The sequence below is a fragment of the Castanea sativa genome, chromosome 7, assembly GCF_040712315.1.
Source record: "Castanea sativa cultivar Marrone di Chiusa Pesio chromosome 7, ASM4071231v1".
Taxonomy (NCBI): Eukaryota; Viridiplantae; Streptophyta; class Magnoliopsida; order Fagales; family Fagaceae; genus Castanea; species Castanea sativa.
Genome location: NC_134019.1, coordinates 29926980 through 29940406, shown reverse-complemented (window position 1 = coordinate 29940406; position 13427 = coordinate 29926980). Strand labels below are relative to the sequence as shown.

General features: G+C 36.5%; 1 protein-coding gene across 1 annotated transcript; it reads left to right on the top strand.

The window, feature by feature from the left end:
- The first annotated feature begins 8913 nt into the window (after window positions 1-8913).
- Window positions 8914-12653, top strand: LOC142641975 (uncharacterized). The gene is made up of 7 exons (XM_075816305.1): window positions 8914-9139; window positions 9270-9374; window positions 9514-9640; window positions 9744-9815; window positions 11736-11781; window positions 11900-12233; window positions 12321-12653. Exons 1-7 carry the CDS (start codon window positions 9097-9099, stop codon window positions 12356-12358), a joined length of 765 nt encoding a protein of 254 aa, XP_075672420.1. The 5' UTR covers window positions 8914-9096; the 3' UTR covers window positions 12359-12653.
- The last annotated feature ends 774 nt before the right edge of the window (window positions 12654-13427 follow it).

The window sequence follows — 13427 nt, the reverse complement described above, 5'->3', positions numbered from 1 at the left end:
GACCAGGTAGCCGATGCTCAGCGCACTTCGGCCATGTCCTTAATTTCCCCACTCTCAATTGAACGAGCACGTCCCTTGCCTTTGTCTAGCTTCTGCTGCTGAGCTTGCTGAGGCTGCTGTCTTGGCTTCTTCTACTTTTCGCCACCAGCCTCTTCGGCCTCCCCCTTTCTTTTATTCTTGGGCTCCTTAACCGGAGGTTTAGGATCGGCTGGAGGTGGAGGTGGAGGTGGTGGCAAGGACGGAAGAGCTTGGGTCCCTCCTGCTCTTTTTTGGGCGACTTTCTCGCCTCTCTTGGTCAAAAGGCCTTGGAGCACGTCCATATCCTCCTCCTCGGAATCGTCGTCGAGATGGGCAACTATTAAGCCTGCAACTCTAGAGGCCTCGGCGGGCTCTTCTTCTTCGTCAAAGAGCACAACAAACTGGTTTCCTCGGGGTCTTTCGACGTCCTTGAGCTGAAACTGGTCTATCTCGTCGTCCAACGTGTGCGAAGAGGACACTTGCTCCTCCGGAATAGCAGTTGCTTGAGAGTGCGTCGAGAGGGGGATCACCGCGATGGGTCGCGTGTATAGGATGGTGTTGAGGTCATCGGGGATGTCGTGGTCAGGAAGAAAGTGCGGCCTTGCTATGTTTATTCTCTTACGCCTCCTATCCCCTGCGATAATCGCGTTCTCTATCTCTTGGAAATCCGAGGATATTGGGTCGTACCCTAGTATTAGGTGAGCCCCTCTAAGTTGCAGGTCTTCACTCACAAACACTTCTGAGCGTAGTATGCGGTTTAGATCAGCAACGTTGTAGTGGCTCAGACGGGGGCGCACGAGTTGTTTATCTGCAAGAAAGAATACCAAAGAAGCCAAGTATGGTCAGATCTGCAATGCATATGAGAAATTGAAATGGACAATGCGTAAAAGGAAATAAACATTAGAAGATTTTTAGATTAAAGTTCGGGGTAGAGAAATTAACTCCTAAAGAGCCACACCTGGTCTTCCTATACGACTGGGCAGTGAGGGCCGTCGTGCCAGTTGCCTGAGGCAATGAGGTAGTCGTCCTTCATGCCTTTATTAGACTTGGGCAGACAGGAAATTAACCTAACTATACTAGTCCAGGATTTAATGTAATAGCCTACGTTCCTAAGTTTGTGGCATTTGTACATGAAGACAACATCATGCCAAGTGAGGTTCAGGCCCATCTGCTTATTTAGAGCGTCGACACTTCCTAAGACCCTAAAAACATTGGGTGCGCATTGGTCTGGGCACAACCTGTGGTTGCGAAGGTATTTCCTAGTTACGCTTCTCATAGGGAGGGTCATCCCACCTTCTATGAAGGCAATCATGGGGATAATGACCTCTCCCGTCTTCCTAGAACCACCTACAGCTTCTGCCGGGCAGTATTTCAAACCCACGTCACTGGGAATATGGTATTTGGCCCTAAAGCCTTCCATCCCAGTGGCGGTATCAACTAAACACTTAAATCTACCCATCTAAGAGAAAGGAAAGGGCAAGCTTCAAAAAGGAATGCGGTTAAGAAGGAAGCCGAGGACAGAATCAGAGGAGAAAAAAGCAGAGAAAGTAAGGACTTACGAGTTTGTAGTTATGCGAGTTTCCACGGGTTTCTGGAGAGAAAAGATGATGATTGACGCTTTGATGTGATTGAATTCTGAAGAAATGAATGAGGGCGCAGATTTCCAAACGTCATGACGTGCGGGAGGCGGCCTTGAAATTGGATTCTTCCCGCCCAAATTTTCAGGAGGTGATGAGGACCGTTGGATGTTCATCTCACCGTTGAACGTGGGGAACAGGGTGTAACTTGTGGTCATAAATGCGCGCGTTCTGGAAATCGAAGCGCCAAACGGCATTTTCTAGGAATGAAACGACCCCACACGCATGGTGATGTACGAAACGTGTGAAGGCAGCTCTGGTCAGATCAAAACCCTATTTTTCTCCTAGGATGAGGAAAAATAAATTTTTGAGGGGCTATTGTGGGGACTAGAAGGACCTAAGTAAGTATTTGGGCCTTGGGCTTTGTTAAAGGGCGCTAGTTTGTTTTAGACTAAAAATCCCCTAGAACTGTAGGTCGGCCCATGAGTCGAGAGTCCGAGGATTCGTCCGAGGACGAATATCTCCTCGGACAGACCCACGATGATCCTGGGATTCGCCAAAAAGATCAAGGCAGAGTTCTGGAAAAACCGTTGGTTAAGAGGGGGATTCAAGCACCCTCCGAACGCAACGGTGTGAGAAAAATATCTCAGAAAAAGGTTGCTACCTCCACATTAAAAACCCTACACCTACCTCCATAGCCGCATTAATGGGGGAATGACCCCTGAATGGTAGAAGTCAGCCTTCTTGTTATCATTTAAAGACTTCTAGAGGGTGGTGGATGGGACAGGTGTCTAATAGGGTGATTTGCGTTACACGTGGATAAAGAGGGAAGAAGAAGTAGTATTCAAGGAGGGAAGAGAGTAAAGAAAGAGGAGAGGAGAAAAATATTAAAGACTGTAACCTTTGAAAGAAGAAAGAGAAATAATATATAAGTTGTTCTCGGCTTACGTCCGAGGAGGTTCATTTTGCTCTGTTTGTCTATTGTTTGCAAACACTGTAACATTCAAGCCTGTTCATCAAGCTTCGAGCACCACTAAACTAGATTGCGAACCCACACTCTACAAATTTAATTGTTTAAGGCTCATTGGGCCTGAGCCCACGTATGTTTTTTGGGTCCAGGTGCAATCGTGCACTTACAAAAACCGTATAAAACTTTTAAAAATTTGTTTATCTTAACAAGTTTTATTTATTTATTTAAAGGATGTCAACAAGTTATGGGCTAGTCGGGTTTTTTTTAGTCCCTCTCGACTAAAAGACTCTATGAAGGCAAATTTTAAACATTTATTATAAAAATATTTAAATTTGGAGCCCATTTGGATAGGTTGTTTTAAAAGCCTTAACGTGCATTTTTATTAAAAACACGAATACGTGTGCGTTTGGCACTATGATTTTACTAGATATTGCGTTCTTTCAAATGCAAAATATCACGTTTTGAAACCGGAGTTCCAACCAACTTTTTGAAAACTACACTTAAAATGCAGATCTTGTAATACTTTTTAAGGCTTGAATACCTAATATACCTCACGCATTTGCTAAATGACAAAATCACCGGCCAGCAAATAACCTCACCTCCCTGACTTTCCAGCAACTACATTGTGCTCAAGGTCTCAGGCGGATGTTAGAACGGCAATGGAGAATGTTGATACAACAAAAATGAGCTCAATCGTTGCAATATTGAAAATTGAAAAAAATAAAGCACCACTCGTAGGAACAACATGTCCACTAGCCAGGAACCTCACACACACAGAGCCAAAGCCAGATATGGGGGTGACAAAGGAACAAGTGGAATCTTCATTGAAGTCAAAGATGAATCCTTCACATCTCGAAGTAATTGATACATCTGGAGATTATGGGGCAAGTTTTGATATTGAAATTGTATCAGAACATGTCCACTAGCTCCTTTTTCCATGTTTGCAATAAAAAGTTGTCTGTGTGAAGGAAATATCTAGTTTCTCTCTCTCTCTCGACTAGCTCTTTTTCTCTTTCATTATTTGTGGTTGATGTTAGCTTTGGGGAAAGAGAAAGTAATTGGGGTTATTTTAATTTAGTTTTTGCTTTTGACAATAATACTTTTTTTATTTAAAGAAAAGGCTAGAGGGAAGTGAATATTATTATTATTATTTTCATGAGCTACTTCAAATATAATAAAATAATATCATCATAATTAAGTCTTTTTCAGTCCTTTTTGGTAATTTGCACCAAAATAACAATTTTAGACTAATACTATACACAAATTTTACCAAACGTTTTAATATAATTTTTAGAATTGTGTTTTCCAAACACACATTTTAAAAACGCTATTTTTTCAAACGCTCATTTTCAAATAGCTTATTCAAACAGACCATTGATAAGAAAAGAAGAAGGATTGGGCACTAAGGTATCTCATAAATCGAATAAAGACATCATCTCTCTTTCGGATACATGAGATACCCTTTGGTGAGTTGGTCCCAACCTGGTTTCATCCTACAAGTGGCTATAGTTTTTAGTCAACTTTCTCATGACCCAATGATGTATCTTATTAAACAACCAAAGTCTACCTCATCTACCTCATCCCCTAGATAAGCCTTCTAGTTTTTAGTTTTAAGATATATATCTTGTGTTGTAGACTGTTTCGGCATTTAACCCAAACGTGTTATGTGGGTGCGAGTGGTGGTATGCTTTGTTGTACACTAGCAATGCCCTAAGACTTATTTAACCTATACTTGGGGTATAGGGCGATGACTACACACGCAAGTCTTCTTTTCTAGTTTCTCAATATATATATATATATATTAATGTTTGATAATCAAATTAATTAATAATTTGATTTTATGCTTAATAATTGATAATGAAATTTCTTAGAAAATAAAAATTAATTTGTAATGATAAATTAAAAAATGCCACGACCTTACGTGAATAGGGAAAAAAGAAACTTATAGTGGGTTTAAATTCGCTTCTAATGTCTATAAAAAAAATGGTTTTAATGTGTACTTTTAGAGTTTGACTTTATATTATTTTATTAACGCGGACATTAATTTTTGTTTTGTCTCGTCTTTTTCCTAATCATTTCTTGGCTGATCCTAACGTAGTAAGGGGCAAGCGCTGAAAACTTCTTGGACTCGCAGACGTGTTACCTTTTATCACCACGCTGATAACGCACACGGTCAGTATCTTCCACGTCTTTTCACTCGAAAGAGAGAGGAAACACGCAAACAGCTCATATGTTTTTTTTGTGCCTACGAGTACTTTTTCACCAAATTTTTCTTAAATTGCACGGTTCTATTCATATATTTAAATTTAAAATTATTTTACTATAATATTTTCAGTTTCAGTAATAGACAGTATTCAAATAGACCCTCAAAATTTAGTTTATTGATAACATTTTCATAATAATATACAATAAAAATTAATGCTTTTTTGATAACATTTTTTCAATAATTTCATCCCTTATTGAAATTACTTTTCTACTTATAGCAACAATTTATCACCTTCAATTTATCGTAAAATTGCTGGAAGTATTTTTCTTTTCCATCATTGGATTTCTACCTAAAGTGACATAAGCATACCCTTATAACTGGTGCATTACTTACTTTTCTTCTTGATGCTAGATTCCAAGGACATTCTAGGTGTACAATCTGTTTATCCACCTAGAACTCACATAATCATAACCTTGTAACTCATTTGCATTACTTGCTTTTCTTCTTGAGACAAATCAGGGATTGATGGTTAATAAACTATAGTAAGAATGCTTTGATATTACTTTAATGGAAAATATAAAAAGTTACTAAAAACATATCTCATTTTAACATTTTCCTTTTTTTTAAGCAGAAAATTTAAATTTAAAAAAAAAAAACGTCAAGCTTGATATGGTACTCTATTACATTGGATTGAGTATGATGTAGACAAATAATCAATTTTGAACACATATTCCAATTACATCAAGCTCCTAACACTACAAAACACACGGGTTATAGCCACGTTTACAAAAAATGTGGCTATAGGTGGGCTATAGCCGTGTTTTAAGTAAACGCGACTTAAGGTGTTCTACAGTAGCCATGTTTTTAAAATGCGGCTATAGGATATATCTACATCCGCGTTTATATGTGTTTATAGCCGCATTTTTTGGTTAGGCCCTATTGCAGCGTTTGAAAAACGCGGCTATAGGACCAACCAAATAAATTTTAATTATTTATTTTAGTTTGGGCCTAGAAGTTTTGTCCAAATTGCTGACATCATGGTAAGGAATGCATTACACAACAACTAGCCAGGGTTTTAATATTCTACTATGTTAGATTCAAATGTAACAAATATAAATAGTTTGATGAAACTAATTTACTGATGAATCTGATTATTTTGTGTGAATTAGTATGATTTTTTTACTAATGAGGGCCTCATTAGTAAAATTTCGAAATAAAAACTAATGTGAGAAATACATGTGAGGTTTCATGTTGTGGTAAAGGAGAGCACATAGTTAGGGTAAGGAAGAGAGAGCTTTTTTGGTTATTGGGGGAGGTGATTCTATTCTAGGAAGGAAAGGTTCACATGATTTTGCGCTAGAAAACACTAGTTCGGATAATTATATCGTAGAACTTTGTGGATATACATCACAACCATTTCCAAGATAAGATAATTTTCATCATTTCATGGTATCTTATGCTTCCAGAGTATGGAGCGCGCCTCTTAGACATGTAGGTGCATAAGATAATTTTCCTTTCAAAGGAGACCTGTGAAGAATCAAATTGCAGACAACCAAAGTATTATTGCGTCTACCCTATTTCAAAGCCATAAATCACAAGACATATTAGAATATGATACTAATGATAGAGAAGAATACATGTGATCAATTGTAATTAATTTGTCTGTTGAGAAGCTATATTCAACCCCAAAATTCTGGGAGAAATACTTGATTTTTATTAATGTAATATGATAGGATACCATTATAAAGTCATCTTTATAATTCTTTCAAGAGGCAAATGTTTGCATATTTACACTGTTTTATTCCTTGTCTTTGATCTGCAATCTTCTAAGCTCCCACTGCAATCAATTTCTTGAACTTGCTATCCAAAACCTGCAGCCACCACAATACCCATGAACAGATGAATTTTCACCAACATAAATTTTCACTATTGTAATGAGATTGTTGAATATGATGTAGGCAAAAGAAAGTAGGGCAGCAATGGAGCGTACAGATGTTTATGCGAAAGTATACCATACCAAAGATGAGGATTCTGTTAATCCCCAAGTGGGGGAGAACATCGTAAACCTATATCGTAACCTATTTCTTTTGTATTTAGTGCGTGAATTGTTTATATAAAGTAATATGTTATTCGGTTCTTGTGTGAAAACAAGCTAAGATGAATCAAATTTTAACTTAAGAGGACAGTTCACTACGAGGAGAGCGTGGTGAAGGAATCCTATGGTCGAAAAATGATGCGCTTGCTCAGTGATGGGTTCAGAATGCTGTGGACGTGTACTTGGGGTGGGTTTTGGACCAACCCCATCAGGAAGAAGTGGGTCCAACCTTTCATGCTATACATTGACTCCACCTTCGTCAAGCAAAACGACCCATCGGATTACTAAATTGGAGACTTCGCTTGCATCTGTGATGGACCAACTTTCCCATTCAGAGGAGAGGCATCAAGAGAATCTTGCCCAAGCACTAGCCCAATCAGATGCATGGCATGAGGAGCAACTCGTCGAAGCACTAGCCTAATCAAATGCAAAGCATTAAGAGCAACTCACTGAAGCACTAGCCTAATCAAATGCAAAGCATTAAGATCAACTCATCGAAGCACTAGCCCAATCAAATGCAAAGCATCAAGAGTAAATGAAAAAAATGATGTTGCACATGAAAGAAATGTTCACCCAATTTAGCCCACTTATGCATTCTTCATAGCCTTCTTAGGTACTAAAAATATTGCATTTAATTTAATGAAAATTGTGTGTTTATTGTAATGCATTGTTATGTGCTACTAATATGATGTGTTTAATATATTCAAGATAGTGTTGCATCTAATTGAGGACTCTCCGTGGATATTGATCAAATTATTTTGTATTACTTTTTGGTTGATCATGAAGGAATATTGTAGACATGAATATTGTTTTGATATTATAGATAGGTTGATATGTAGACAGGTCGATCATGCCATTCAAAGATTGACAATTTTTTTTGTGAACCAAACTTTAGTTAAATCTCTTGTGTATGTAGACAGGTACATTGATGCTTTAACAACATAAGAGAGTTTAAGAGGATTAAATAGTGAAGCCATGCATTGTTCTCAAGGTAAGTTTGAAATATATAAATACCATTTCCTAATTTCTTTGTTTTTTGTTCAATTATATTAATGGGTTGCTTTCAAATTTTGATCTTTATTGTTATGTTAGTACTTTTTGCTGGTTCCATTTGTGTGATTTTGATGTGGGAGATCATCTGATTGGTTTGGTGGAATGGAAATGTAAAATTTATGGGATTTGGGGATTTGAATGATGCAAGTTTGTTTAGAGAGAGAGAATCGTGGCATGTATTTTATCAGTGTTCTATTTCATGAGAAACTTTTTCAATGGTTTGGGATTGGAGTAATTTCATGTGTTTGGGGATTTGGCAAACTGGGTATGGGATTTTCTGCATTTGAAGAATATGGTATAATTGTAGAATGGATCTTTTATAGTAATGGAACATGGGCTTTCTGATTTTCTTTTTCTTGCTTGAATGTATGCAGTGCAACTATGATATGTTATGTCTTGCTTTGAATGAGAAACTTTTTCCTCCAAAGTAAATCAAAATTTTGTTAATTTCAAAAATAGAATTGAGTTGGAAATGTCAATTTTTTTAAGGAAAAATGATCTCACGTGGAATAAGCTAGAAAATTACTCCAATTAGATTGAAAAAGATTTTGTCCTTATTAGTAAAAACAAAGATAGACTTTGAGCATATCCTCCCAAAAAAAAAAAAAAAAAAGACTTTGAACCAGTCATGGTTGGTTTCTTTAAGGTCACTATCAATAAATTCCATTTACTTTCAATATTATTATTATTATTATTATTATTATTATTATTATTATTATTATTTGTGTTTGAGTTATGGAAATACAACCTTTTTCACACATTTTTACAGTGTTAAGTTGTTTCATGATTTTGTTTCTCAAAAAAAAAAAGAAGTTGTTTCGTGATTCTCACATGAACTCACGACAAACCATTAATGAAATTATATTGTAAAATACATTGTAAACTTGTGGTTTTGAACTTTTAATAGATTTATTATATTTTATTTTGTTGATTGGGCAAAACTAAAAGTACTTTCATAACTTTATAAAGTCATTCACCTTTGTAAACTAGGTCAAGATTCTCAAAAAAAAAAAAAAAAAAAAACTAGGTCCAACAAGCCGCGTCAAATAGCCCTCAAGGCTGCTATAAAGACCAAGACCTCAAAGAAAGGAAGGCCAATCAAAACACTGCATCTACTATCTTAGGTTCCAACATCCAACTTTGTTCAATCTTAAGCTCTTCGAGTTCTTACCATCCCATGTCGAATTTTGGTATTCAAGGCCAACTTCTTGAGGTCACTGGTAATAACACTCACTATTTTCCCTTCAATTTTGTACCTTTTTATTTCTGTTGTTAACTAACGATGTTAACAACAAACTCAATCCCATGTCCATGTCATTTGTGTTCAATCTCGTTTTTGGTTTGGTACAGTTGTTGGGTGCAACAATTTGAAAGACACCGAGTGGATTTCACGCCAAGACCCGTACGTGTGCCTAGAATATGGTAGTACCAGGTTCCGCACCAGAACTTGTACTGGTACGTACCCAATTGACCAATTCTCTATGTCAAACTCAAATCTGAATATCAAATTCAATCCCTTTAATTTCTCTTTATATTTTTGAGGCTTTTATAGATTTAAAATGTGAGTTATGTTGATTTTTGGGTGTGTGTGTAGATGGTCATAAGACTCCGGTATTCCAAGAGAAGTTTGTGTTTTCGTTAATTGAAGGCCTTAAAGAGATAACTGCTGCAGTTTGGAACAGCAATACCCTTACAGTAGACGATTTCATCGGCAGCGGAAAGTAATTAAATTTGCCTTAAAGTTTTGTTTTTGAATTGATTTTGTGTGCTTTTTAGACCCTTTTGGATCAATTTTGTTAATTGGGTGTTTTTTTTTTTGGATAGGGTTCACTTGGGGAAGGTTCTTTCACAGGGTTTCGACGACACCACTTGGCCTCTGCAGACTAAAACTGGGAGGTAAATGCTATAAATTACTAACCCTTTTAAGTTTATAATCTGTTTCTAAAATATAAGTGGATGGAGGGGTTTAGCTTTGCTCAAATTAACAGAATCTTCACATGTTCTTGTAGTGGAAAGACTTTGATAGTTTTATTGAGTTAAGTCACAGCCCTGATATATTAATGAGTTTGGATTATATAGTAACACAATCAAATTAAATTCGTTGCTACCTGTAGAATATTGTGTGTAGAAGTTGTTACAATGCTCGAATTTTAACTTGATTTTTGTTTTCCTAGTTGGTTTCATGTTTCAAAATGCACGCTTTGTTTATTATATTGAATCCAATTTTTAATGTATTTATTTAGCTAAGAAAACCCAGTCCCACTCTCCTCTCTATAGACCTTATTGCCTGAACTTAATGCCCTTGGACAGTTATGTGTTAGAATTAACATGCTGTATGCTTCAATGCCGAAAGATTTAATATTGTTGAGCAAACTCCTAACTCTCTCTGGTTCATCTCTTGATTAATGTTTAATGGAAGGAGGCTGGTTTTATCTGCGTCATGCGTGGGTAGTTTACTGTGCTGACAGCATGACACAAAAGAGCCAATTTCTTCTTCTGGAGAAGGCAGGGTTCTTGTAAACTATGTAGTTTTTAAAGCAGTAGTTTGCACCATTAGCCTATTGCTTTTGTGTTCTGGAATCGTGAGAAAGAATAGTTGACTCATTTCAATAGATTTTAATAGTTGTTCAAATGGGGTCTGGGACTATGACTTCCTAAGTTTCTTTGTGATGTTGAAAGACTGCAAATTCAGCAGCATTTTAGGAGCACAGAGAGCATGTTAGATTATGTAAGCACCTTTCAGATTACTGGTGAACAATGAACTGCCTATAAAAATGAATTGCCTCCCAGTGGTTTTTTTTTTTTGGGGGGGGGGGGGGGGGGGGGCAGCTTTTGTGGATAAATATGTTGATTTCATTGAGTGTAGTCAAAGGGGAGCTAGATGCTTGCTTAGGCACTACAGTGAGGCAAGGCGCCTATAGTGAGTCACTCACATTTAAGGCACTTGAGACTTTATGAAATTTAGCTCCAAAAGAAATAAATAAATAAATAAGAAGAAAGAAGAAGGTAGTTTTGTAATTTAGCACAAGTTAGTGAGTGTCTCTTTTCTCTGTTTCAATGAAAATTTTTAATATAAGATTGTTGCTCATAGATTAATTAATAGAGCCTCCTACCCGTTTGAAAAATTTAAACTGTGCCTAACAAGCATGGAATGTATATGATTTGAGTTCATTACTTGTATAATAACAATATTTAGAGTTCAGCGCCTTGCTTCACTCTGGCAAGTGCTTTTTCACCTTTGACTATGTTTCATTTGATAGTGTTGCTAATCAAATTCCTGGACTATTAAGTAAATTACTCTGTCTTAGTTAGTACTGAATTATCTTGAATATGATGTTCCACTTATTGTGTTCAATATATACATACTTGTAATTCCTTATATAAGTTATCTGACAATTCAAGTTCTAGCTGTATTGAGTAGTCACAAATTCTTTTTAATTGTGTATATATAAACTGTCTTTTTAAGAGTTATGGCAAAAATTGAATGAAGGAAAGAAGGGAGTAGATAGTATTATAGGAGAGAAGGAGATTCCTTTACTTTTGTAGCTAGTATAATAAAGGCATCTTTCTTTAGGTTGAGTTATGGTTTGATCTTAAAAACTGTATGATCTGTGGCCGTTTGGGAATAAATTTGTAAAATAATACTTGGGCTGAAGAGGAACACATCATTTCTATCCCAAAAGTCCTTCAAATACTTTTTATATTATTTTCCCAAGTTAATAGCAGTCCCAGATCATGTCTAATTTTCATGGATTAATTTATTTGTCTATCAAGGCTTCTTGTTATTGTATTAATGTATGTTTTTCTCCGTTGCAGATACGGAGGAGAAGTGCGACTAATAATGCATTATTCTAAGGCCGCTGTAAGTTACATTAAGCTACATTACAGTACTTTGCATTTTTATTGAATAGCTTGGTCTTGTATTAATTCATTGCGGTTGTTTTTTATGGGAGCTTAAGAATTGTATTGGACTATTGCAGAAACCTGCATCAAGCTGTGCTCCATCAGCACCACCTTATGGAATGCCGCCTGTACTCCAAGCTCCTGTATACCCAACCAATTCAGCCTATCCAACCGCAGCTCCCTACCCAACCAATTCAGCCTATCCAACCTCATCTCCCTACCCAACCAATTCAGCCTACCCAACCTCATCTCCCTATTCTTCATACCCACCTAATTCAGCAGGTTATCCACCATCCCTATACTCGGCACCACCGCCATCTACCTATCCTCCCCCACCATACCCACCAACATCAGCTTATCCTCCACCTCCATATCCACCACCTCCACAAGCTTCACCGTATTATCCTCCAGGTAAACCTTGTTTTCAGGCGCATGCTTCCTGCTCTGCTACTATTTAACTCATCACTTGTACTAAATTTCCCTCTGTTTTTCAATCAGGTCCTTATTCTGGAGCATATCCTCCACCACCATACTAAGAATGGCTTGACTGCTTGCATTTAGAATTGAAAGGAGTGAAGATTGAACATATTTAGTTTATGCTGGTTGCAGGTGGTTGTGTAATTAAGGTCATTTTTTGGTAGTTAACAAGAGTGTTAAATGTTTCATAAGATTTTAATGTAAAAATCTCCTTCTCTGTTTTTTTTTCTTGAAAAAAAATGGCTTAATTAGGAAAATAGAACATTCATTAAAAAGGGCATTTTTGCATTGCATTAAAAACTCATGCAGTGCATCCTGGCATTGTGTTTCTTCGTATTTGATCTTTTGTAACAAGTTTTAAGTCTTTTTTCTTATTGTTACCTAGTTTTTAAAAAGTGTTTAGCTGGTTAGTTACAAGATTGGATAATCAGATGCTAAGATCCTATGTCCAAAAGGCTAACCAACAGGATATGATAGATCTTAACAGTGGCTATAACAAACAGTTCAGTTATGAATAAAATATATTTTTATCATCAGGCAGCTTATGCAGCACAAGGAATTACTCTTTGTTTTATGAATAGATTAATTTATGAAAGTTAATAGATACTCCTAAGGCATTAATTTAGAAAATATTTTTTAGAACTTGTTATAAAAAAAAAATTATTTTAACGACTTTTTATATTTTTCATAAAAATGATATTAAATTTTTTTAAAGTAGTTTATTAACAATTTCCGTGAGGTTGTCATTAACAGGATCTTTAATTTATAATAGAATCAAGTGAAAAAAAGACAGCAATACGTATATCATATACATGGAATACCTTATGCAGCATGCATTCCCGCCATCAATGAATAAACAAGGCTATTGCACTCGTACTCAGTCTTGATTTGAATTTCTAAAATACAGCTTAGAGCTAGTCTCTTCCAAGAGTATTATCTTGAAGAGTTATGTTTTCCCTTTTGCATTCTTTAAGCAACTCAACCCCATTCCTCACCACCAAAGTCTCTTGCCTAAACCACATCAAAAACCACCAGAGAACCTGGTGCTTGACGCCATTTCCCTAACCCATCTGTAGCTGAATTACATACCCTTCTAACCCAACTCAAATTGCAACAAGAAAACTGGTT